Source organism: Bos indicus x Bos taurus, chromosome 14 (assembly GCF_003369695.1).
Source record: "Bos indicus x Bos taurus breed Angus x Brahman F1 hybrid chromosome 14, Bos_hybrid_MaternalHap_v2.0, whole genome shotgun sequence".
Taxonomy (NCBI): domain Eukaryota; kingdom Metazoa; phylum Chordata; class Mammalia; order Artiodactyla; family Bovidae; genus Bos; species Bos indicus x Bos taurus.
Window position 1 is genome coordinate 32,324,075 of NC_040089.1, and position 27,545 is coordinate 32,351,619.

Consider the following 27,545-nt stretch of genomic DNA (forward strand, 5'->3'; position numbering starts at 1 on the left):
GGCAAACAGTTATGTATTGGTCATTGATGTGCCAGTTGCTTTACATATAATATATTTGATATTCACAACAAGTCTGGAAGAGTAGATGCCATTTACCCTCTTTTTACAAATATGAAGGCAGCCTCAGGAGGGTAAAGGTACTCGTGAGATGTCATGCATCTAGTCATTAACAGAGTTGGGATTTGAACCCAGGCAGACTGACTCCAGAATTCAAGCTCTTATTTTCTCTTATATTTTGGCAAAGTCTATAAACCGGACTGTGCATTGTCCCCACATGTGTGCATTCTTTCTCCATTAATTTAAAGTACCATCTGTACTTTAAACATGGAATTTCCTCCTACTTGTGGTGTTTTGTAGATTTTATTCTGTTCTGTTCTATTTATCTATATTAGCCCGACACTAACCATTTTCATTGCTATACATTAATTCCTCTTAGGAATAGAATTGAAGTAAAGGGTAAAAAGGAAAGGAAACAAAACCACAGAGTAGTGAATTCTCTGTGAATATTGGGGCATAAGAAAAGGAGAGAAGGGGAAATGGTACCTGAGGAGTGTGATAGGAAGAAAAGTCAGATGTGTTTTCAGGATAAAAGCAGGCAATTTTAGGAGTCAGTCTTAAAGAAAAGGTAAAGTAGATATATAAATTTCTCAATAAAAATATTATTTGAAGCAAATATTTATCATGAAGAGAATTTAAAAAAGTTTTTTTTGTGTGCCTCCTGGGGTTGCACAGTGAACTGGATCCAAGTGTGAGAAAAAAGAGGGGGATGGGCACCAAGCAGCGACGGAGCTTCAGGTTGGGAACCTCATTCATTTCTCTGGGTTGTTTTCCAGCATTAAATACATTTCCTCCCCCCACTGCTTACATTTCCTTTTCATGGGAATTGAATTCTCTATTAACGACTTAAACAGGAATAGTGTTCTGCATTTTAAATTCGGGAAATGACCAGTTTCCTGTGCCAGAGAAAAATGTGTGCTTGAGAATATTATCTATAATATGCGCTTTGTACTTCCCGCTTAGCCTTTGCTTTTATTGTGTTGTGTTTTTTGAGTTATCTGATACCGATGTAAATTCCTGAGCAGCACATTGTGAAGTATTGTATTGGAGCCACAATAGTCTACTGGCATCTATGAATAAATATTTGTTTAATAATAAAAAAAGGCATTTTAGCAGACATCTTATTAAGGAGAAATTTCACAAGTATGCTCATGTGCCTTTTAGAAATTGGTTTTGTCCCGTGTCGATCACCAGCTGACACCATGAAGCACGCTTTTACCTGAAATGCAACCTCAGATTACTGGATACTTGAAATGTCTGTATTTTTGTTATAAATCTGTATGTATTGAAAGGCTCATTATTTTCATCTGACTTTAAGCTCTCTCACAAATATTGAAGTGGAGTGAAGTGAAAGTTGCTCAGTCATGTTCGACTCTTTGAGATCCCATGGATTATATAGTCCATCGAATTCTTCAGGCCAGAATACTGGAGTAGTCTTTCCCTTATCCAGGGGATCTTCTCAACCCAGGGATCAAACCCAGGTCATTGCAGGTGGATTCTTTACCAACTGAGCCACCAGGGAAGCCCAGGAATACTGGAGTGGGTAGCCTATTCCTTCTCCAGTGGAACTTCCGGACCCAGGAATCGAACCAGGGTCTCTTGCATTGCAGGCGGATTCTTTACCAGCTGAGCTACCAGGGAAGCCCATTTATGACTTATGAATTATGAAGGAATAGATTTAAATTTAAATTTTGTAACCTAGCCTAATATATTATCTTTATCTTTGTTTAATACTTCTCTTGATGCTATAAAGGGTAAATCACATCTAGAAGAGCTTAGGCAATGTCGAGAATATTAATCTTCTTTTCTATATCTGACCTTTCTCTCTTTTAAATTTTATATCAGAGTATAGCCGATTAACAATGTTGTTATAATTTCAGGTGGACAGAAAAGGTACTCAGCCATACATATGCATGTATCCATTCTCCCCTAAACTTCACTCCTGTACAGGCTGCCACATAACATTGAGTAGAGTTCCCTGTGCTATACAATAGGACCTTGTTGTAAACCTGATTTTTCTGAAGGTATTTTCAGATTGCCTGACACCTTACTTCTTCAGTCGTTGTGATTCTTGTCCGCACCCAGATCGAGTGGCAGCTCCTGGAAGTCAAAGCTGTGGTTTAGCCTTGCTTTCATACATTGTTCAATTTTTATGAACACCGTGTTCTAAGTCCTCTCAAGGATTACGGGGATCGGCTGTAGTCTATATTAACACCTTATAGTTTAACCTTTTTTTAAACATAAATTTATTTATTTTAATTGGAGGCTAATTACTTTACAATATTGTATTGGTTTTGCCATACATTGACATGAATCCACCACAGGGGTACATGTGTTCCCCATCCTGAACCCCCCTTAATCTTGAATTGATTTTTTTCTACCTTCTACTGTTTGTTAATCTTTACATTTCTGGAATGTTTGGAAAATGTGAATAGAGAGATTGACATGAACCACATTTGAGGGCTAACCTGAGTAGAAAAGATCCAGTATAATTTGACAGTATGGAATATGTGTGTGTATATGTATATATATATATAATTCCCATGTGTGTATGTGTATATGTGTGTGTATATATATATAAATATATATATATATAATTCCCCCGACAAGTGTCCTGAGTTATTTATTTTAGAGTCAAGGAATTCTTCCAAAGTTAACGTTAGTTGGATTGGTTCACTGTTAATAGAGGAGCCGAGAGGCATTATCTTCTAGTTCTGTTCTCTCTGGTATTACTTAAAACACTAGTAGAAGAACAATACAAATGAAATTATTCCACAAAACAGAAATAGACATAGAAAATAAGCTTATGGTTACCAAAAGGGGAAGGGGTAGGAGGGGTAAATTAGGACTTTGGGATTAACAGGTACATATTGCTACATGTAAAATAGATAAACAACAAGGACCTACTGCATAGCACAAGGAACTATATTCAGTATCTTGTAATAACCTCTAGTGGAAAAGAATCTGAAATATGAACCTAATATATGTGTATGTATAACTGAATCACTTTGCTATATACCTGAATAATTGTAAATCAATTATGCATGCACGTTCAGTAGCTTAAATCCTGTCTGGCTCTTTGCGACACCATAGACAATACCCTGCCCAGGCTACTTTGTCCATGGGATTCTCCATGTCCATGGGAGTGGGTTTCCATGCCGTCCTCCAGGGGATCTTCCCGACCCAGGGACTGAACCCACGTGTCTTATGTCTCCTTCATTGGCAGGCGGTCTTTACCACTGGCGCCACCAGGGAAGCCCAAGTCAATTATACTTCAATAAAAAACAAACTGAAAGCAAGAACATGGTAAAAGTAAGAGAACTGTGGCTGTTGTAGTGTTCATAGCAGAAATGCTGGCTAACAATTATTTGGTCCTAATTATGCACTAGCACAGTGCCAAGTGCCTGCGAAAATGACCTGTGAATTCTCATCTCCCTGGAAGATAGATATTGTTATTATTAATCTGATTTTTTTAGTGAGACTTAGAAACTGAGATTTGGAGTCTTTGGCTTCATAAATGCTAACCTTAGGGCTGAATTCTACCCCTGGGAGACATCTGTATAGGTGTATGGGTAGCTGTTTGTAGGTGTGTGGGGGTGGGATATGAGGGTAAATTTTGCAGGGGTTCAAAGCAGCTGGCCATAAATGTTGTTACTGTCATTTAATTGCTAAGTCAAGTCCCCCCTCTTTTGTAACCCCATGTACTAAAGCCTACCAGCCTCCTCTGTCCATGGATTTCCCAGATAAGAATACTGGAGTGGGTTGCCCTTTCCTTCTCTTGGGGATCTTCCCCACCCAGGGATCTTTACCACTGAGCCACCTAGAAAGCATTGGGTGTTTCTTAATCTTATTTACTTTATTTAGCTGATTTCTCCTTAAAATGTGGTATATCCCTGACTATTCCGGAGACATCAATCTCCCCAAACAATACAAGGAACACAAGATCATGATGAATAAGTGGTACTGAGAGTGTCTAAGCCAAGAGGCGTTTATTGCCAAAAAAAGGTCACTGTATTAAAAAAAAAATTAATAGTTTAAAATAAAGGAATTAGAGTTTTTTTTAGTCTTAGAGAAAACCAGCTGTAGACATGGTTTGCAGAGTCGTAGAAACTATCACTTCAGAGAATTAGCGTCTAACTTGATCGTGAATTCGTTGGAAAACTAGGTGTTAAGTAAATAGGCACCAGTTTTCTCAGTTTTTTTATTTAAGGCTTTTAGAGCTCTCTTATCTTGGGAGTTCATTTTCAGTCAAATACTTTAAGATCAAAGTTCTAAGTTCTAAAACTTAGAACTCTGAAATGATGAGTATTAAAAAATTTATCAGCGGGAGAAGGTGAGGGTGGGGTGGTTTGAGAGAATAGCATTGAAACATGTACATTACCATATGTAAAATAGATGACCGGTGCAAGTTCCATGCATGAAGCAGGGCACCAAAGCCATGCTCTGCGACAGTGCAGAGGAAGCGGGTGGGGATGGAGGAGGGAAGGGGTTCAAGATGGGGGAGGGACACATGTATACCTGAGGCCGATTCATGATGATGTATGGCAAAAATCGCCACAATATTTAAAAGTAATTATTCTCCAATTAAAATAAAGAAATTAATTAAAAAATAAAATTTAAAAAAGAAGTTAAATGTAACCAATCAAAAATATTTATTGAATTTCCTTAATTTAAAAATTAAAAATTCAAGTGCATGAGTAAGCATACTATGAATATCTAATTATAGATTTTCTGGAAACATACAACAACAACAAACTTTAATTATGAGCTACTAAAAAGTCATGTATGATTTTGTGTGGATCTTATGGCAAAGATACTAATATTGTGTGATATTTTTTGAAGTAAATGTGCAGACATTTATTCTGCTAAAAAACAAAAAAAATATATCAGATCCAAAAGGGCTGTGGCAAAGCCTCAAGATCATGGACTGGAAAGTGAAATGGTTATGGAGATTTCTAAGTCACAGACGTGAGTGAAATGGATTTTTGTGTAAAAATGGTAACAACGTTGGGCTTCCCAGGGGTACTAGTGGTAAAGAACCCGCCTGCCAATGCAGGAGTTGTAAGAGCTATGAGTTCAAACCCTGGGTCAGAAAGATCCCCTGGGGGAGGGCATGGAGACTCACTACAGTATTCTTGCCTGGAGAGTCCCATTTTCAGAGGAACCTGGTGGGCTACAGTCCGTGGGGTCACAAAGAGTCTGAGAGGACTGAAGGGACTCAGCACACACAGCAGGGATAGAAAGAGTGGTGGTGACTGAAGCACATGAAAACTTGCGGCTGCTTTTGTTCCAGCCCATTGCAACCATTTAGGAATGTGAACCCTTTGTTGATTTTTCCTTTGTGTTTGAAGAGAGACTGTAGTTACTTTTATGTGAATGCTCTTATTTTTTTTAAATGTTATCAGTTGAATCAATGTTTTAGTCACTCTGTGCTGTGTTTAAAATACCTCTACTGTAAGAAAATATCTCTGTTGCTCTCAACCTTTGCAGTAGACCAACTCCTTTTCTTAGGTCAGTGGAAGTTAAATATTCAAGAAAGATACCTTCAGTATACCTACTTTTACAGGCTGAGCTGTGAAATGAGATGGTTGGAATCAAAATCCAACAAAAGATAAGAAAAAGTTAAACAGTAACTTAAAAGACACTTGAGAAAAGATTGTATTTTAGTTTTTACTCTAACTACCTCAACAAATTTCCAAAATTTTCACTTTTAAATAATTTTATACATGATTGTAGTTGTGTTGAGAATAGTTCTCTTTTCTTTTTCATCTGTTGTCCTTTGACTTTCCAGCCACTTAGCTATTAAACATCTTTAAAAATCATGTGTCTTGTGTGTAGTTAGTGCACTGATCACCTGCTGACAAAGATAAATTCTTCCTCAAAAACTCCCGAGGATCACAGTTAATCATGCTGCCTTTTGGGGTGCTGAAGGCAAATAGAAGACACCAAATAATGTTATAATTATACTTAAATCCTGGGAAAGTTTCAGCCAAAGCAGTTTAAAAGATCTAGATAGTATGGTGAAAAACTGACTTTCCTTAGGCTCTCAGATAATGGTGATGTTCATTTTGAATTCATAGTTGTTCTGAAAGAGAGTGAAACATTGTTTGATTGGGAAATTGAGCAGGTTTTAAAAGGTCCTCAATATCTATGACACAACAAATCCTTTTGTGTCTGAATTATAAGAAAACAACATTCAAAAGGCTTTCACTAGGAATCATGATACACTATTTAGGTACCACTGTGATTTCTTTAGGCACTTGAGTAAATCCAGGTGTGACATATAAAACATATATATATATATATATTTGATGGTTTGTAGAGTGCTAGGTCGGAGAAGGCAATGGCACCCCACTCCAGTACTCTTGCCTGGAAAATCCCATGGATGGAGGAGCCTGGTAGGCTGCGGTCCATGGGATCGCAAAATGTCGGACACGACTGAGCGACTTCACTTTCACTTTTCACTTTCATGCATTGGAGAAGGAAATGGCAACCCACTCCAGTGTTCTTGCCTGGAGAATCCCAGTGACGGGGGAGCCTGGTGGGCTGCCATCTATGGGGTCGCACAGAGTCGGACACGACTGAAGCGACTTAGCAGCAGCAGCAGAGTGCTAGGTGGGCTTCCCAGGTGGCACTAGTGGTAAAGAATCTGCCTGCCAATTCAGGAGACTCAAGAGATGCTGGTTCGCTCCTTGGGTCAGGAAGATTCCCTGGAGGAGGGCATGGCAACCCACTCCAGTGTTCTTGCCTGGAGAATGCCATAGACAGAGAAGTCTGCTGGGCTACAGTCCATGGGATTGCAAAGAGTCAGACACAGTTGAGCGACTTAGCATACACAGTGGCTGTACCATTTTGCATTCCCACCGGCACTGAATGAGAATTCCTGATTGCTCCACATTCTCACCAGCCTTTGGTATTGTCAATATTTTGGATTTTGCCCTTCCTATAAGTGTGTAGAGGTATCTTGTTGTTTTGATTTTCAGTTGCCAAATAACATAAGATTTGATCAACTTTTCATATCCTTATTTGTCACCTACATATCTGCTTTGGTGAGGTGTCTGTTCAGTACTTTTGCCCATTTTAAATATCAGGCTATTCATTTTTTGTCGAGTTTTAAGAGTTCTTTGTATTTGTTGAGTAACAGTCTTTTATCATAAAATGGTAAGAGAAGACATCCTTTGTTGTTCCTGATCTCAGTGGGAAAGCTTCTTGTTGCTTCTTTTAAAAATTTAATCTTCTCTATCTATTGTAGTGCCTGCCTGCGCAGTCCTGTCTAACTCTTTGAGACCCCATGGACTGTAGCCCACCTGGCAGCTCTGTCCTTGGAGTTTTCCAGGCAAGAATACTGAATTTCCTTCTCCAGGAGATCTTCCCAACTCAGGGATTAAACCCAAGTCTCTTTTGCCTCCTGAATTGGTAGGAGGATTCTTTACCACTGAGCCACCTGGGAAGCCCCTTTATTGTGGTATAGTTGACTTAAAATATTACATTAGTTTCAGGTGTACAACGTAATGATTCAGAATTTTTATGTATTACACACCATCCAAAGTTATCATAAGAAATTGATTATCCCCATGCAGAGTACATCATGAGAAACGCTGGACTGGAAGAAACACAAGCTGGAATCAAGATTGCCAGGAGAAATATCAATAACCTCAGATATGCAGATGACACCACTCTTATGGCAGAAAGTGAACAGGAACTCAAAAGCCTCTTGATGAAAGTGAAAGAGGAGAGTGAAAAAGTTGGCTTAAAGCTCAACATTCAGAAAACAAAGATCATGGCATCCGGTCCCACCACTTCATGGGAAATAGATGGGGAAACGGTGTCAGACTTTATTTTTGGGGGCTCCAAAATCACTGCAGATGGTGACTGCAGCCATGAAATTAAAAGACGCTTACTCCTTGGAAGGAAAGTTATGTCCAACCTAGATAGCATATTCAAAAGCAGAGTCATTACTTTGCCAACAAAGGTCCGTCTAGTCAAGGCTATGGTTTTTCCTCTGGTCATGTATGGATATGAGAGTTGGACTGTGAAGAAGGCTGAGTGCTGAAGAATTGATGCTTTTGAACTGTGGTGTTGGAGAAGACTCTTGAGAGTCCCTTGGACTGCAAGGAGATCCAACCAGTCCATTCTGAAGGAGATCAGCCCTGGTATTTCTTTGGAAGGAATGATGCTAAAGCTGAAACTCCAGTACTTTGGCCACCTCATGCGAAGAGTTGACTCATTGGAAAAGACTCTGATGCTGGGAGGGATTGAGGGCAGGAGGAGAAGGGGATGACAGAGGATGAGATGGCTGGATGGCATCACTGACTCAATGGACGTGAGTCTGAGTGAACTCCGGGAGTTGGTGATGGACAGGCAGGCCTGGCGTGCTGCGATTCATGGGGTCGCAAAGAGTTGGACATGACTGAGTGACTGAACTGAACTGAACTGAACTGATGCTGTACATTATGTCCCTGTGACTTATTTATTATTTAGTTCCTTTTAAGAGTCAGACACGACTGAAGCAACTTAGCGTTAGCAATCCTCTTCACCTGTCTTGCCTCTTCCCCACTCCACTCCCCTCTGTATCTGTGAGTCCTTTTCTGTTTTATTTGCTTGCTTTTAGAGAAAGCTTCCAGAGAAGGCAATGGCACCCCACTCCAGTACTCTTGCCTGGAAAGTCCCATGGACAGAGGAGCCTGGTGGGCTGCAGTCCATGGGGTCGCTAAGAGTCAGACACGACTGAGTGACTTCCCTTTCACTTTTCACTTTCATGCATTGGAGAAGGAAATGGCAACCCACTCCAGTGTTCTTGCCTGGAGAATCCCAGGGATGGGGGAGCCTGCCATCTATGGGGTAGCACAGAGTTGGACACGACCGAAGCAACTTAGCAGCAGCAGCAGAGAAAGCTTCCAGTTTCTCACCATTATGTATAACACTGGCTCTAAGTTTTTAAATACAAACTGTGGAAAATAATTCAAGAGGTGGGAATACCAGACCACCTTACCTGCCTTCTGAGAAATCTGTATGCAGATCAGGAAGCAACAAGTTAGAACTGGACATGGAATAGCAGACTGGTTCCAAATAGGAAAAGAAGTATGTCAAGGCTGTATATTGTCACCCTGCTTATTTAACTTCTATGCAGAGTACATCATGCAAAATGCCAGACTGAATGAAGCACAAGCTGGAATCAAGATTGCCAGGAGAAATATCAATAACCTCAGATATGCAGATGACACCACCCTTATGGCAGAAAGCGAAGAATAACTAAAGAGCCTCTTGATGAAGGTGAAAGAGGAGAGTGAAAAAATTTGCTTAAAACTCAACATTCAGAAAACTAAGATCATGGCATCCAGTCCCATCAGTTCAGTTCAGTCACTCAGTCATGTCCGACTCTTTGCGACCCTATGAGCTTCAGCATGCCAGGCCTCTCTGTCCAACACCAACTCCCAGAGCCTACCCAAACTCATGTCCATTGAGTCGATGATGCCAACCAACCATCTCATCCTTTGTCGTCCCCTTCTCCTCCTGCCTTCAGTCTTTCCCAGCATCAGGGTCTTTTGAAATGAATCAGCTCTTTGCACCAGGTGGCCAAAGTCTTGGAGCTTCAGCTTCAACATCAGACCTTCCAATGAACACCCAGGACTGATCTCCTTTAGGATGGACTGGTTGGATATACTTCCTGTCCAAGGGACTCTCAAGAGTCTTCTCCAACACCACAGTTCAAAAGTATCACTTCTTCTGCACTCAGCTTTCTTTATAGTCCAACTCTCATATCCATACATGGCAAATAGATGGGGAAACAGTGGAAACAGTGGCTGACTTAATTTTTTTGAGCTCCCAAATCACCGCAGATAGTGATTGCAGCCATGAAATTAAAGGACGCTTACTCCTTGGAACAAAAGCTATGACCAACCTAGACAGCATATTAAAAAGCAGGGACATTACTTTGCCAACAAAGATCCATCTAGTCAAAGCTATGGTTTTTCCAGTAGTCGTGTATGGATGTGAGAGTTGGACTATAAAGAAAACTGAGCACAGAAGATTTGATGCTTTTGAACTGTGGTGTTGGAGAAGACTCTTGAGAGTCCCTTGGACTGCAAGGAGATCTAACCAGTCCATCCTAAAGGAAATCAGTCCTGAGTATTCATTGAAAGGACTGATTCTGAAGCTGAAACTCCAATACTTTGGCCACCTGATGCAAAGAACTGACTCATAGGAAAAGACCCTGGTGCTAGGAAGGATTGAAGGTGAGAGGAGAAGGGGACAACAGAGGATCAGATGGTTGGATGACATCATCAACTCGATGGACACAAGTTTGAGCAAGCTCTGGGAGTTGGTGATAGATGGGGAGGCCTGGCGTGCTGCAGTCCACGGGGTTGCAGAGAGTCAGACATAACTGATCGACTGAACTGAACTGAAGGTTTTAAAAGACTTTTTATAATGTTGAGGACATTCTCCTTTATTCTTAGTTTGCCAAGAGCAATTTTTGTGAATGGCTGTTAGATTTTGTCAGCCTCCTCTCATGCATCTGTTGATAGGATTATGTGATTTTTCTTCTTATACTATTGATGGCTTACATTAATTGATTTTCAGTGTTGAACCAACTTTGCATACCTGGAATACTCCCATTTTTCCAATGGTTTATAGTTTTTTTTATACACTTTGGATTTTATTTGTTAAAATTTTGTTTAGGATTGTTGCATCTAGTTTATGAGTGATATTGGTGTCATTTTCCTGTGAGATCTTTGTCTGATCTTGCTATTAGGAATGCTGACCTCACAGAACAAGTTAGGAGGTATTTCCTCTACTTCCGTCTTCTGGGAGAGACTCAGAAGAATTAATGTAATTCTTCCTTTAACTGTTTGATAGAATTCACCAGTGAACTTGTTCGGTCTGATGCTTTGTATTTTAGAAGGTTTATAAATATTGATTCAGTTCCTTTTATAGATAAAGTCCTACTCAAATTGTATTTCTTTTTGTGTGAATTTTGGCAGGTCATGTCTGTCAAGGTATTGATCCATTTCATTTAAGTTATCATTTGCAGTCGTAACATTTTTCATAATATTCCTTTATTATCCTTTTAATGTCCATGCAATCTCTGTTGATGTCCTGTTTTTCATTTGTTGTTAGCTTTATTTATTTTTGCAAAGAACCAGCTTTTGGTTTTGTTGAGTTTTGGTGTTGATTTTATGTTTAAAATTTTTCTGATTTCTTCTCTAATTTTTATTATATTTTTTCCCCCTTTTGCTGACTGGATTGTTTGCTCTTCTTTCCTAAGTGAAAGCTTAGATTATTGATTTAAATATTTTGTAATGTATGCTTTCAATGCTATAAACTTACCTTTGAGTTCTTCTTTTGCTGCTTCTTAGAAATTTTGGTGAGTTGTATTTTCATTTTCTTCAAAATATTTTATATCTCCTGAAATTTCTTACTTGACCCATGTGTTATCTAGAAGTGTATTGTTTAATATCCATGCATTTTGGGGTTTTCTAACTATCTATTATTGATTTTTAGTTTAATTAATTCCATTGTGGTCAGATATTGTATGATATCTATGTTTTTAGATGTGTTACAATGTGTTTTATTGCCCAGAATATGGTCTCTTTTGGTGAGTTTTCCAAGTGAGCTTGAGAAGAATGTACTTTCTGCCGTTGTTCAGTTCAGTTCAGTTTCAGATCAGTTGCTCAGTCATGTCCGACTCTTTGCAACCCCATAGACTGCAGCATACCAGGCTTCCCTGTTCATCACCAACTCCCAGAGTTTGCTCAAACTCATGTCCATCGAATCGGTGATGCCATCCAGCTGTCTCCTCCTCTGTTGTCCCCTTCTCCTCCTGCCTTCAATCTTTCCCAGCATCAGGGTCTTTTCCAGTGGGTCAGGTCTTCGCATCAGATGGCCAAAGTATTGGAATTTCAGCTTCAGCATCAGTCCTTCCAATGAACATTCAGGACTGATTTCCTTTAGGATTGAATGGTTGGATCTTCTTGCAGTCCAAGGGACTCTCAAGAGTCTTCTCCAACACCATAGTTTGAAAGCATCAGTTTTTCGGCTCAGCCTTCTATAAAGAAGTTGGACCGTAAGGTCCAACTCTCCCATCCATACATGACTACTGGAAAAAAACCACAGCTTTTATATGGACCTTTGTTGGCAAAGTAATGTCTCTGCTTTTTAATATGCTGTCTAGGTTGGTGATAGCTGTTGTTGGATATAGTTATTTTATATCCAGCCAATTGATAATGTTGTTGAGTTCAGTTATATACTTACTGATTTTCTGCCTACTAGATATTTCCACTTCTGATTAAATGTTAAGTCTCCAACAATGACTGTGGACTCGTTTATTGTTCGTGGCAGTTCTATCATTTTTTGTCTCATGTATTTAGATGCTCTTGTTAGATACGTACAGGTTAGGCATTGTTATGTCTTCTTGGAGAATTGATTATCTTTGAGAACTCTTCTTGCTTTTGAGGTCTGCTCTGTCAGAAAATAATATGGCTTCTCCCACTTTATTTTGATTAATGTTAGCATGGTATATATTGCTCTCAGTCTATGTGTGTTTTTATATTTATCATGGGTTTCTTTTAGATAACATATAGTTGGATCTTGTTTTTTTGATCCACGCAATAAAATGTGTTAATTGGAAAATATACATAACTCTCGGTGAATTGCTATTAAAAAATCTACAACAGCAAGCATGGATAAAAGGCCCTTCATATTGCAGGATAGATCAATGGGTTTTAACAAAGCAGAGTACAAAAGTTCACTGATATGATGTCATATTCCACATCATGACGACCTTCAAGAAACTATCACTTACTGAATTTTGATGTTGTTTTAAAGAAGAATATTCACAATGCACTGAAAATGTTCTAGAAATGAACATATTTTTTCCTTTTCCAACTCTGATTGAAATGTTACCAGGGATTCCCTGGTAAAGAATCCACCTACCAATGCAGGAGACACAGGTTCCATCCCTGATCTGGGAGGATCCCACATGTTGTGGAGCTGCTAAGCCTGTGTGCCACAACTACTGAGCCTGATTCCTAGAGCCTGGGATCTGAAACTTCTGAGCCCACATTATGCAACTGCTGAAGCCTGAGTTCCCTCGAGCCCATGTTGTGCAACGATAGAAGCCCATACACTGCAACTAGAGAGTAGCCCCCGCTCGTGGAAACTAGAGAAAAACCTGCACAGCAACAAAGACTCAGCCCAGCCAAAAGTAAAGATAAATAAATACATTTAAAAAATAAAATGTTTCCAAACAACGTGTCACAACACATTGAAGCATATGAGAATCCAGATGTCTTCTATTAAGCCAGACATTAAAGAAATTTGCATTCCTATGAAACTGTACCATACTTCTCACTGAAATTTTTTAGGAAAAGATAGCTGTTTTTCTTAAAAGTATGTTAGATATGTTAACATATAATTGGCTTATAATTGTTAATTTAAAATAAATTTATACATGATTTTCTGGATAAAAAATAATAAAATTTTTCTTAGTTTTAGTTTCTAACATATTAAATATTGATAGATATGTTACACAAATAAAAGCTCTTTGCAGTTCTCCATCATTTTTAAGAATGTATAGGAGTCCAGAGGCTCAACCGTTTAAGAATCACTGCTGAAAACAATGCCTGGCATGCAAATTAAATACAATATTGTAGCATTTTGGCTAGTAGTTAATAGTTATAATACATGCATGATATGTATTTAAATTTACAGATATTAACACCACAATATGCATGTCTGTTACTTTTTTCCATGGTAAAGGAAGGAGTCCTACTTCAAAATTGGAATCAGTGGGTCTTCAGGCAAAAATGAGATCCAGTGGAGTGGAAAATTTATGAAGGGTTCACCAAAGTATATTAAGGGAACATAAAATGTAACTCGGATGAATTGAGCTGGTATTTTCTAGCTTAAAAAAACATATACACTTCTTTGGTTCAAATCCACCTCCTTTTCTCAGCAAAACTTTAAATACCTTTAAACCTCTGTGGCTACCAACTCCATTTTCTTATTCTCCATTTATCCTGTGCCCATTCCTTTGGTGGCACCATGGTCAAGATCACCAGTGACCCACCTTGTGTTGTCAAGTCACATATCTGTTCGTACTTAGCAGAATTCTCTGCACTGTTAAAGCAATTGACCACTTCTTCTTTCCTGAAACTCTCTCTCTATTGGCTTTTGTGACACCGCACTCTTCTGATTTTGCTCCTGCTTTCCTGGCTTCTTTGGTTTCTCTTCTTTTACTTGACTTGTAAATGTTAAAATGCTCTCAAGGTTCTGTTCTGGGGCCTTTTTCCTTCTCTGCCTACATATTTTCTCCAATGAATAGGAGCCAGCTGTCTCTTCTCTCTTCCTTGAGTTATGAAGACTGTCCCTGAGTTACATCTTCCTGCCAGTAGCACTCAACCCTTTAACTTTAGCTTCAATCTCCCTTTAGAAAAAAGATCAGTACAGCTGACTCCCTACTTGAGATTTCTACATCGGTGTCCAGTAGGCATGTCAAACTCAACATGGCTAGAACAAACTCTGATTCTCCCACTCCAACAACTACTCCCCCTTCTGACTTCTCTGTTCCAATTAAATGGTGCCACGGTCAACCAGGAGTTCAAAGCAAACTCCACTGGCAAGCCTTTTTCTTTTCTTAAAAAAAAAAAAAATTACTTGGCTGTGTCGGATCTTAGTTGCAGCATGTAGAATCTAGTTTCCTGACCAGTGATCAAACCTGGGCCCCTGCATTGGGAGAGTGTGGAATCTTAGTCACTGGACCCCCAGGGAAGTCCCAAGCCCTTTTCATTTATTTAGAGTTTTGTCTTTCTCTCAGGAAGACAAAACAAAACAGTATCTTCCAAAAACTTTTGATGTTGTAATCTTAAGTTAAAGAGGTAAAGGAAATACTTGGTCTTATTTTTTCCACCTATTTTCATTAAATGAAAATACGTTTTCCCTGCAGTGGCACAGCTGCTCTTTAAATTTTCCCTTTTCACCTTCATATGTAAAATTTATACATCTCTATTCATATTGAATAGCCACAATTCAAGGTGACAGGTTAATGCTAAGATCATTCTGAATGCAGAATATTTATAGGAGTAATAAGGTTTAATGCTTATATGATATGAAACTCAAATTGGCATCAGGTATCTGGAATTAAAAGTGTGAACTGTTAAAAATCTGTGTGACTTTGGAGGGTGGTTTGTGTGTGCGTTACTGATGAAAAGAGGGAGAAAGACAAAAAGAGAAAGATTATAATTTAGTACACTGAAATGATAAGATAAGCAAATGCATTCTGAGATAAAACTCATTATGGACTTTACTTTTGAGCTGGTAGCGGCCCAGATGGACAGACAGGGATGAAGCTGGCATCTCCCTATTATACCTGAATGAGTTTTCTTCCTTCTTTTGATGATGTAGTAGCAAATTTGTGACTTCTTTAGCTTTCTTTAACTAATGTATGGCATTTAATATATTTTACCAAACTTGTTGAGAGGAAAACAATGTGAAGCAAATTGAAGAGAAGATGAGGCATTCTGAAACTCTTCAAGTCTTATACACATCGAAAAGTTTGAGGACCACTGGCATTAAAGCCATTTTCTGGTCCTTATTTTCCTTATATTTGTATCAGATTGAAGATGATCTAATTCCGATGAGATTCTGAATCGGTGAGAATGAATGAATAGAGAGATAAAACAACATACTAAATCTCATGTATTTTTGTGACTAGAATATTAATGCTGCCTTGATTGACAGGAGAATGATGAAATACCCCAATTACCAAAGTTTGAAAGGACTCTATAGATTCTGGTTATTAAAGTTTGATGCTGTAAACATGTCATTTATCTTCAGAAAGGAAGACTGACACATTTTGTAGAAAATGTCAGTTTTCATGAATTTGCCCTCTCAAATAAGCATCTAAATTCTGCCTGCACTGCTATATAAGATGAGGCTCTTGGGAAACATAAATGCTTGGTTAGAAATGCTAAGAAGTTCCAGGTTTTGTTTCACATGCAGTTAAACAAAAAGTTCCATATTGTCACGGAGGATAAGAAGATAAAATGTCAGATAAAGATAGAGTTTACTTTATTAGGTTGTATGTTTCCTTTTGCCTCATAGTTTGATTCATTGTCACTACTCCTTTCTTTAGTTTGCTGGTTTCAGAATGTGACTGAGTTTAGTTTATGACGATAAGATTTATAAATGTAGAGGTGAAGTTTAAGTTTTGCTTGCACGAGAGGTTCTGTTTCCTACGTGGCCAATATGAAATGTAAACTCGGCGGTCAGAGCATCATGCTGTTTCATGACTAAATGGGAAGAGCTAAGGAGCATTTTTGATAAAGATATTGTTGAAAAAAAACTAAAATTGAAAATTAGGTTAACACTAATTAAAATGGGTATTAAAGCCAGAAAATTTGAAAATCTCTATCCATTGCCAATTATACCTAACTTTAGATAATATTTCAAAAGATTGTATTACAGATTTCTAATAAGAAAGTTAAGGTGTCATCCAATACTTTCTTATTCATTTTATTTAATTCAGCTGAATTCTTACATTGAGATGAGGCTGTTAGTACTGATGTGGCTTTGAAGTTATGGAATCTGAAACGTGAACCCACTGAATCAGGAATCAAGATGGTGCTGAAGCTAAAGCTAGGAGTGAGATCCTGCAGTTCAGTTGTTTTGTTTCTTTTAGATGGTTTTGTTTTTCTCTTTACACAAGTTCTGCAAAAGTTTAACATGCACACAGCCAGATATTCTGAAAATAAGAAAGTGTACAAAGGTCACTTTCCTACCACCTGGAAGTAATCACTGTTTGCCTTTTAGTGTGTGCCACATATTTTTCTTAGTATGAATGCACTCTGACATTATACATGTGTACACATATATGTGTGTATATATACACATATGCATATATATGTAAAAGTGTGTATGTATGTGTGCATCCAGTATGCTTAGTCGTATTTCCACCAAACAATAGTTTACAGACCTCTTTTTTAGACAGACATATGTATATATACTTTTCATCTCATTCCATTTCTGATTACACTTTTTCCCAGTATTCTGTAGTTTGCTTGTACCATAATATATTAAATGATCCCCTTAATGATGAGCTTTTAAGTTGTTTCCCCTGTTTTTGCTTCTGTAATCAATACATTGAAACCCCTTGTCTGAAAATTTTCTTAGGATAAATTTCAAGAGATAGAATTGCTGGGTTAAAGGAAACGCCCACTTAGAAATCTGAGATTTATACTAAGTTGTCCTCAGAAGTGTTGTGTCATTTTGTATTGTTATTAGCAATGTCTTGAGGGTGATGATTTTGGAATATTATGAACACTCCTTTGTTTTGTTAATCTTTTAAATCTTGGTAAATATGGGATTCCCTGGTGGTTCAGACAGTAAAGAGTCTGAGAGAGAGAGAGTCTCTCTCTGCGGGAGACTTGGTTTTGATCCCTGGGTTGGAAAGATCCCCTGGAGAAGGGAATGGTAATCCACTCCGGTATTCTTGCCTGGAAAATTCCGTAGACAGAGGAGCCTTGCATGCTGCAGACATTCTTACAGTAATTTTCATTTGTTTGGTGGAGTATCTCCAGATTCCTTCCAGCTTCTGTGTGCCCTGACTTAACAGGCAGTGGCTGGAGCTCTTAGGACAGATAAAGGAAGGAATGATCTCCCCTGGTCTTTAAGTAGTTAATGGACCTTGTTTTGAGGACCCAGACCAGATTCGCTGGATGGAAAATCATTTTTTTCCTTCTAAACATTTGTAAGGCCCAGTATAAATAACTCTCTTTTTTTTCTTTGTAAAAATAATAGCTTATTTCATCACGGGCTTAATGACCACCAGGAAGAGTCTAGATCTTTGAAATACTAATGAACTTATTTGCCTACCATAGGGCTTTAGAGAGCTCTGAACCTGATCCCAGAAATACAAAAACTCAAGGCAGGCAGGAGAGGATGGGGAATTCTTCCGTTCCTTCTTGAAAGTCTCTTTTTCTTTCTCCCTTCCTTCCTCACTCCCTCAATCTCTCTCACTTGTAAAGGGATCCCTTTAGAATTTCTGGCCCTTTTGTTGTTATTAGAAGTCCCCTTTTGGCTAAATTTTGGTCCTTTGTGCTTCACAAGACTTAGGTGTTTAGGCAACATTTGACTCTAAGTATCTTACTGCAGAACTTTGAGATCTTGGTAAATACATTTAATTCATATCCACATGATCACTTTTGGCCCTGTCCCAAACTGTAAAGGAAATATCCCCAGGTAGGAGAAACAAATGATGCACAAGGTTTCTGTCTTTTATTGATATAACAAAACTATTGCACTTGATAGTTACTGGATTCTTATAAAAAAATAATTGATTCGGATCAACACTCAGTTACTTGATTAACCCCATGTTGTCTTCATAATATCTTTTCCTGTTTCCTGCAGGCATTCTTGCATCGGATGAACCAGTGCGCAGCATCGAAGCTTGACAAAAATGTAACAGAAGAAACCGTGAAGGTGAGGAGGTGCAGCTGGCCCTTGACCCCAGCACACGGTCCCCTCAGTTAAAATGTCACCTGTGGGGTATTACCTCAGGGCTTGTCCACTTCTCTCCAGTTCCAGTATAAGTTGTTTTTTTAAGTCTTTATTGAATTTGTTACAATATCGTTTCTGGTTTATGTTTTGTTTTTTGGCCATTAAGCATGTGAGATCTTAGCTCCCTGACCAGGAATCGAACCCTCACCACCTGCATTGAAAGGCAAAGAGTTAACCACTGGAATACCAGGGAGTTCAGTTCAGTCACTCAGCCGTGTCTGACTCTTTGCCACTCCATGGACTGCAGCACGCCAGGCTTCCCTGTCCATCACCAACTCCTGGAGCTTGCCCAAACTCATGTCCATCGAGTCGGTGAAGCCATCCAACCATCTCATCCTCTGTCGTCCCCTTCTCCTCCTGCCTTCAATCTTTCCCCGCATCAGGGTCTTTTCTAATGAGTCAGTTCTTTGCATCAGGTGGCCAAAGTATTGCAGTTTCAGTTTCAGCATCAGTCCTTCCAATGAATATTCAGGACTGATTTCTTTTAGGATGGACTGGTTGGATCTCCTTGCAGTCCAAGGGACTTTCAAGAGTCTTCTCCAACAACCACAGTTCAAAAGCATCAATTCTTTGGTGCTCAACTTTCTTTATGGTCCAACTCTCACATCCATACATGACTACTGGAAAAACCATAGGTTTGACCAGATGGACCTTTGCTGGCAAAGTATTGTCTCAATGAAACTATGAGCCATGCTGTGTAGGGCCGTCCCACATGGACAGGTTATGGTGGAGAGTTCTGACAAAACGTGGTCCACTGAAGAAGGGAATGCAAACCACTTCAGTATTCTTGCCTTGAGAACCCCATGAACAGTATGAAAAGGCAAAAAGATAAGACACTGAAAGATGAACTCCCCAGGTTGTTAGGTGCCCAATATGCTACATATTGGGAACAGTGAAGAAATAACTCCAGAAAGAATGAAGAGATGGAGCCAAAGCAAAAACAACATTCAGTTGTATAAGTGACTGGTGATGGAAATAAAATATGATGCTGTAAAGAGCAGTATTGCTTAGGAACCTGGAACATTAGGTCCATGAAACAAGGTAAATTAGAAGTGGTCAAACAGGAGATGGCAAGAGTGAACATCGATATTTTAGGAATCAGTGAGCTAAAATGGACTGGAATGGGTGAATTTAACTCAAATGACCATTATATCTACTACCGTGGGCAAGAATCCCTTAGAAGAAATGGAGTAGCCCTCATAGTCAACAAAAGAGTCCAAAATGCAGTACTTGGATATAGTCTCAAAAATGACAGAATGGTCTCTGTTCGTTTCCAAGGCAAACCATTCGGTATCACAGTAATCCAAGTCTATGCCTCGACCAGTAATGCTGAAGAAGCTGAAGTTGAACAGTTCTATGAAGACCTACAAGACCTTCTAGCACTAACACCCAGAAAAGATGTCTTCTTCATTATAGGGGACTGGAATACAAAAGTAGGAAGTCAAGATACCTAGAGTGAAAGGCAAATTTGGCCTTGGAGTACAAAATAAAGCAGGGCAAAGGCTAATAGAGTTTTGCCAAGAGAACTTACTGTTCATAGCAAACACCTTCTTCCAACAACATAAGAGAAGACTCTACACATGGACATTACCAGATGGTCAACACTGAAATCAGATTATATTCTTTGCAGCCAAAGATTGAGAAGCTCTATACAATCAGCAAAAACAAGACTGGAAGTTGACTATTGCTCAGATCATGAACACCTTATTGCCAAATTCAGACTTAAATTGAAGAAAATAGGGATAACCACTAGACCTTTCAGGTATGACCTAAATCAAATCCCTAACGATTATACAGTGGAAGTGACAAACAGATTCAAGGGATTAGATCTGAAGACAGACTGCCTGAAGAACTATGGACGGAGGTTCATGACAGTGTACAGGAGGCAGTGATCAAGGCCATCCCTAAGAAAAAGAAATGCAAAAAGGCAAAATGGTTGTCTGCAGAGGCCTTACAAATAGCTGAGGAAAGGAGAGAAGCTAAAGGCAAAGGAGAAAAGGAAAGATATATCCATTTGATTTCAGAGTTCCAAAGAATAGCAAGGAGAGGAATGCCAGGGAAGTATCAGTATAATGCCACAGAATAAGTTCTGTGCCAGGCACCTGTGTGGATGACAGCGAGAAAACAAGAAAATAGGATTTGGGAAAAGAAATGGAGGGTTATGAGGATGGTGTAGAAGATGGGACTTTTTTTTTTTTTGCCAAGACCTTGGAAGTGTTTGAAAGGAAGGAGAAAAATAGCCTCAAGTCCAAAAACTTTCCAGTCTCTGAGGGGGAGGGAGCTGACCCGTGTGTGAGAGGATTACTGGAGGGGCCTGGAAGGCAGGATGTGGGCCATTGTGACTTCCAGGCTCGGACTCCTGAGGAATAAATGATTTGGATGGTCCATTGGTGCAGAAAATGTCCGCACAATACCTTCAGCTCACAAATGTATGAGCATTTCCTTTTAAACCATAGGGAAGGAAAATTGTGAAGAGTTTTGGGGAAAAAGGCTGGGGGAAGATAGTAAATGAGAATCATGCTATAGTTGTTACTACTCATTTAAACTGTACATGTTTTCATTGATATTTATTTTGGATCCTAACTTGCCCTGTTATTTTACTGAAAATAAAAAGTCCCCATGAATTTTATAGGCATTTCTATTTCCCATTGAATTGAGTAATCACTTTTCTGTTCGCCTTACCATGGAGTATTTTATTAATAGTTTGGGTGCTTTTGGTTGCAAGCAAAAGATTGCTGTTACTCACAGGAACATGACAATGCTTTGGCTCTCATAGCAGTAACTTCTGCGGGCAGAGAAGCCCTTCCTGTAAAGCCAGCAAGTCTGGTTTTCTACCTGCCGCCCACTGTCGTTTGTGGGATGGGACTGTCATGCTTCGATTCAGTCACTTGGGATTGTCCTGAGAACCTGGATCAGGTTTTCAGTGGTTCCCAGAATTGTGTGGGAGGGGAGCAGACGTCCAGACGGAATGGGTGCTCTGCCAGCCGGGTGGGTGGGAAAGGGCAGCTCTCCACCAGTGTTCTCAATGTGGAGAGAAAATACTATATTCCCATAGAATTTTTTTTCCAACTTGCCTCACTACTGCATTTACACATTTATTTACAGATGCTGTTCTCAAACATTGAGGACATCCTCGCAGTACATAAAGAATTCTTAAAGGCCGTGGAAGAGTGCTTACATCCAGAACCTAACGCTCAGCAAGAAGTGGGAACCTGCTTTCTTCAGTTTGTAGGATCAGTTTCTGTTTATTTTAAAAGCTTTTCCCCCTAGCATTTAAGGTTTCCCTTTTGGCAAAGTAGTATGTGGGAATTCAGCGTTAGAGGTAAAATCTGACACCAAAAAAAAAGTTTGGGGTCTTTTAAGGCCAGGGAAATCTTCCACTTAGAGCCAGAAAAGGGGAGGGGGCCTCGCATCATCCATTTTATTCAGTGCAGAATAAACAGGCTTTTCTTTTTTCCCAACGAGTTAGTTTTTCGCATCCGCTGTAGCTTTGAATTCTAATGAATATTCAGGCTGTCCATAATGAATGGATTTTTATGTTACTCTCAAACATGGAGCATTTCTCTTTTGAGGCAGAAAATCCTCACTCTTATAATGGTGTGATGAGCCTTGTGTTAGTCAAAATGTTCTCTTGTTCATTGACTTCTGACAAACCTGGAGATGAACAGACCTGGTCCCTCAAGGTGCACACACGCTTGCATCTGAATTTTTCTCAGAGGCTTGTACGGAGCAGTGCAGAAGAAGAACAAGCCAGTCAGGACTCAGTTGTTTCAAATTGTATGTCATGCTTGTATGATCGTTTCCATTTCTTTACACATGATAGCTGAAATTATTTATGCAGTCGATTTGCAAGGTAAGAAGCCACCTGTATAGTGAAAATTGTTTTCAGAACTAAAGGGCATTCATACTGACGAAAGAAAAGTAATGCTTCTATTTCTATCATTCTCCTGTTGCTAATTTTCAGAATACCCGTTGGAATCCATTTATTTATCAAAATGCTATACGATTAGTGTTCTGTTTAAAAATTTTGTCATTGAAATCCATTTTCATTTTTTTTTTATTTCTAGTTAGTCTTTTATAAAGTAATGATGGGTAGTTTCTAGATCTATATATGTAGTGAGCAGACTCTGTACATGTTATTTTAAGTATCAGAAAATATTCCGTAAAAATAATTCTATGGAAGAGAGAGACTCCTTGAGTACAGGGAGATGACACTTTCCTTGGGTACAACTCTAAGTCACGTGTGTTTGTGTCCACTTAATCCAGACTGTTCCCCTTCATGAAGGAATGCAGATCTCCTGCCAGCTGGAGTGGTTGCTGGGTTACTGAGTCCTGGGTTGCACATGGGAATCTTGCTCCCTGACATCCATTTCCTCAGTAACACACTATGAATCTGTCAGCCACGAATTTAGCCGAACTATTTCTGAAGTTTGTTTTCTTCTGGTTCATACCATCTCTTGAAATAAAGTCATTCAATCAATTTTCTGCTGGCTGTATAAAATAGCACTCAGTGTTTCTAAATGCATGTCTTAGAAATTTCAGAGGACACACTTCTCTTCTACTCTTTGATCACTACCTTTTCTGTGTCTTCCTCTTTGATTTGGATCACTTTGATAGATATTAATCATTGTCACTTGTAGAAAACCTTATAAATGGAAGAGAGCTTAGAGATCAGGGTGGTGTGACATTTCTCCTTTTAGGAACGTATCCTTTCTGTAGCACCTGTGAAGATTGTTCATCTTGCTTTTACTTGATCACTTTTAGTGATAACTCTGATTGTTGGAAAAATCGTTATATTAATCCAAAATCTGCCTGTCACTGCCCATCATGGCCTTTGCAGTTTGCACCCAGTGGTCCTAGTTTTGTGTTTCGGAGCTACAAAGATTTATAAATCCTTTATAATAAGTATGACAGCTATTTGAAAGTAGCTGCACTTCCTTACTGGAGAAGGCAGCGGCACCCCACTCCAGTACTCTTGCCTGGAAAATCCCATGGACGGAGAAGCCTGGTGGGCTGCAGTCCATGGGGTCGCTAAGAGTCGGACACGACTGAGCGACTTCACTTTTCACTTTCATGCATTGGAGAAGGAAATGGCAACCCACTCCAGTGTTCTTGCCTGGAGAATCCCAGGGACGGGGGAGCCTGGTGGGCTGCTGTCTATGGGGTCTCACAGAGTCGGACATGACTGAAGTGACTTAGCAGCAGCAGAAGCAGCAGCACTTCCTTACTTTTATATGCAAACAAGTATCTCTCTCTGAGATGACCTTTCAGATGTAACATCTTCAAGGTCTGTCATTATCTTAGTTGCTTGTTGCTGAATATCATCTACTTTGTCAGTGCCCCTTTTAAACTGTCCAGATTGGTGCATGTGACCTGCAGGGCACTATGTCCTATTCCTCTATGATCTGACACATGCTTTTCCTTCCACCAAAATACATTCTTCCCTCTCCCTGCTGGGGAATTGTAGATTCATCTCCCTGCTCTTGCCTGGATATGATATCTTTACTAAAGCTGTAACTGAGCCCTCCCAGTAAAGCTAAATGCTCTCTTGTCTGTAATCTGCTAGCACTTGGTTCATTTACTTTTTTGTGTGTACATCATATTGGATTGTAATGAATATAAGTCTGTCCCCTTCCTAGATCCATCCCCTTCATGGACCAGAAAAAAATAAACATATTCCTATATACACACAGTATTGCTCTTGAAATGTAGTAAACACTTAATAAAGTTTGTTCATAAACATCACCCTTCATGTTTCAAAATGGCTAATAACATGACTCTAATGTATTCTTGAATTTACAGAAAGACAAGTTTCGCATCTATGATGAATATTGTAGTAATCATGAGAAGGCACAGAAATTGCTCTTTGAACTTAACAAAATAAGAACAATCCGGACATTTCTTTTGGTAAGTATATATTTATGTGTCACCATATGCTGTTATTTGTTGATAGGTCCACTGAGAGCCAAGGAATAGCATCAGGGTAGTATTAGAACTGCTTGTGTGACATCTGTTTTTGACATATCCCTGCTATGAAGCTAGAGAGTCCTTTGAGAAATGTAAGAAGTGAGACTGTAAATCAACTGTACTTCAGTAAATGCATATAGTAATAAATTGAGTTGGCTGAAAAGTTTATTAAGTGTTTTCTGTTATATGGAAAAACCTGAATGAACTTTTTCGCCAATCTGATATATACTCTTAAAATCACACACACACACACACACACACACACACACACATGAAATGAATGAATGAAATGAAAAGAAGTGAGAGTTGGGAGAAGCTTGTTCATGGAGAAACACTGCCATACCCTCTCCTGGTTGACGAGTTACGAGACCACAGGTTCTTAGTGAGAGAAGACGTTTATGCCAGAGTTCACCATTGCTTTTATATCCCTCCAGTCTCTAGAGTTTCATTTACTGCTGCTTAGAGAGCTCTAAGTAGGGCAGTGACAGGAAGGAAACACTTCGTGGGGATGGTAGAAAAGAATTTTCAAGACCGACCTTTCTCCTACATATATTCTTTATTCATTGTTCATAAAAAGAGAAAAATCTGTGTTTAATTTCTTTAGGATAGTACAAATAAATACATATTTTGGCAGTTACTTAAACATCATAATTGCCAGTGAAAACCTCACTGTAAATAGAATTCAGTGATATTTAGCAAGCTGTGGAGTCGAGAGGCCAATCTCCACCATCCGGTTTTAGAGCCTGGATCAGCTCGTTTAAACTGAAAAATAAAATACCTGTTTACAACTCATTTCTACTCCCACTGTTAGCTCAAGGCAATCACCGATTTGCTCTCCATCCCTCTAGGTTTGCCTTTTCTGGAGATTTCATATAAATGGAGTATAATACAATACTATCTTTTAATGCCTGGCTTCTTTTGCTGACTAAAATGATTTTGAGGTTCATCCTTTTATAACATGTATCCATACTCCATTCATTGTTATTGCTGAATAATATTCCATTGTGTTTTGTTTATCCATTTGCCAGTTTATGAATAATGGGTCAACAATTGACTGTAGTAATGGTGGGCCTTGAAGATCCTTGAAGTCATTTCGGAGAGAAAGATTTCTTAGTAAAGTCAGGATATGCCCAGTTTGGGCAGTTCTAAAGAATACTATTATGAATATTCATGTACAAGTCTGTGTGTGGATATACATTTTCATTTTCTTGGGTAAATACTTAGAGTAGAATTGCTGAAACAGTGAGTTTATGATCAGGTCTTTTCCTTTTTTAATAATTTCTCTAGGGAATACAATATACATCTTAACTTAGGAAGTCCTATTTCCTGAGGCTGGTTGTTATTTTTTTGTTTGTTTTGTTTTTAGTAACTTGACTGGATTGAATTTGAGAATCTGTACCTTTTGTATACACAGCCGCTGCCCCCGTCTTTACTCAGTTTTTGTTTTATAACTTAGTTTTTCCTTTAGGCGTGACTCCTCTGACTTTTTAACTTAGTGGTCAGTTGGGAATTTGTCAGAGGTAAACTGAACCTCACGATGCATCTGATTTCTGGATCTGTGTGGGAGTGTGGGGGGACACATTCACAGAGCAGGCAGTTTCCAACTCAGACCTGGGTTTTTCTTCTTAAGGGGCCATCATCTCATTTCTTCTCTGCATGTACACAGTCTGACGTTTGCCCCAAGCAGGACCGAAGTCTCGGGCTAGCGTAATTGTGAGCGTGCCCGTTTTTCTTAGGCAGTGTGCTACATTGCCAACACTCCTGGGTGTGGGATTTTTGCCCTCTGCAGGCCCCTCTGATAGCTGGTTTGCAGGGCCAGTGCTACTGTGACCGGGCCACCATGCAGGATGAGCTGAGGATGACCCTGGTTGGTGGGGGTGGAGAAGAAGGGGAAGAAAGGGAAGGGCCCAGGCAAGAATGCTACTAAGTCCTCTGTTCTTACCTGAAGTTCAGCAGTTTTTCGTGAATAAACACTTCTCAATTTGTTGACTTTAGTTGATTTCCAGAGTCCTGAAATTGTTGTCCCCCCTGCCCCCACAATTTAGTTTAGTATAACCGCTGTTTTGGGCTTCCCTGGTTGCTCAATGGTAAAAGAATCCTCCTGCAATGCAGGAGACACAGGAGATGGTTTGATCCCTGGGTCAGGAAGATCCTCTGGAGGAGGGCATGGCAACCCACTCCAGTATTCTTGCCTGGAGAATCCCATGGACAGAGGGGCCTGGAGGGCTACAGTCCATAGGGTTGCAAAGAGTTAGACATGGCTGAAGCGACTTAGCATGCACACACGCATCAGTTGTTTGGGGGAAGGGAATTTACTGATCTCTTCTCTCTGGCATGGCCAGAGGAAGTTCCTGCACCTTTGGACTAATGGAGCTCCCTGTGAAGTCTCAGAACTCTGCTGTACCCCTCAGGGCACTCTGTTCTCAGCAGAGCTGGGTCTCCGCTACATATCCCAAGTCCCAGATGCTGCTGGTAGGAAGATCCTGGCTTTGATAGTCTTGCCTTGGCACTAAGTGGACACTAATTATCTGGATGACTTTAGGAAATTCATTACATCTCTGGTGTCCTTTTCCTTACTCATTAAATAGGGATAATAGCAATCACCGTTTGGAAAACATTAAGGGTTTACAGGTATGGGATGATGATGTTATAATTTTGGGTACTTGCATATGCCATCACCTGAGTAAGTTTTTAGGATTGGTGGATTCTCTGGGAGCTTATTTAGGAAATATATTTTCTGTCTACATAAGTAGAGAGGTGACTCTCACAAGCCAGTCTAATAAGGACCTACTGTACAGCTCAGGGAACTCCACTCAGTTCTCTGTAATGACTTATATGGGAAAAGAATCTGAAAAAGAGTGGATCTGTGTATATGTATGATGGATTCACTTTGCTGTGCAGCAGGAACTAACACAACATTGTAAATCAGCTATACTCCAATAAAAATTTTAAAAAGAAATAAAATG

The 27,545-nt window shown here is 39.4% G+C and overlaps 1 protein-coding gene across 2 annotated transcripts in view; it reads left to right on the forward strand.

Annotated features, from left to right (window-relative positions):
- PREX2 (phosphatidylinositol-3,4,5-trisphosphate dependent Rac exchange factor 2) overlaps positions 1-27,545 on the forward strand; it is a 302,468-nt gene that overhangs the window by 54,345 nt on the left and 220,578 nt on the right. For both annotated transcript variants that reach the window (XM_027561133.1, XM_027561132.1), the window contains exons 2-4: positions 18,463-18,534; positions 21,718-21,840; positions 24,415-24,519. In XM_027561133.1, coding sequence (XP_027416934.1) covers positions 18,463-18,534; positions 21,718-21,840; positions 24,415-24,519 — 300 coding nt within the window. The remainder of the gene's footprint in view (positions 1-18,462; positions 18,535-21,717; positions 21,841-24,414; positions 24,520-27,545) is intronic.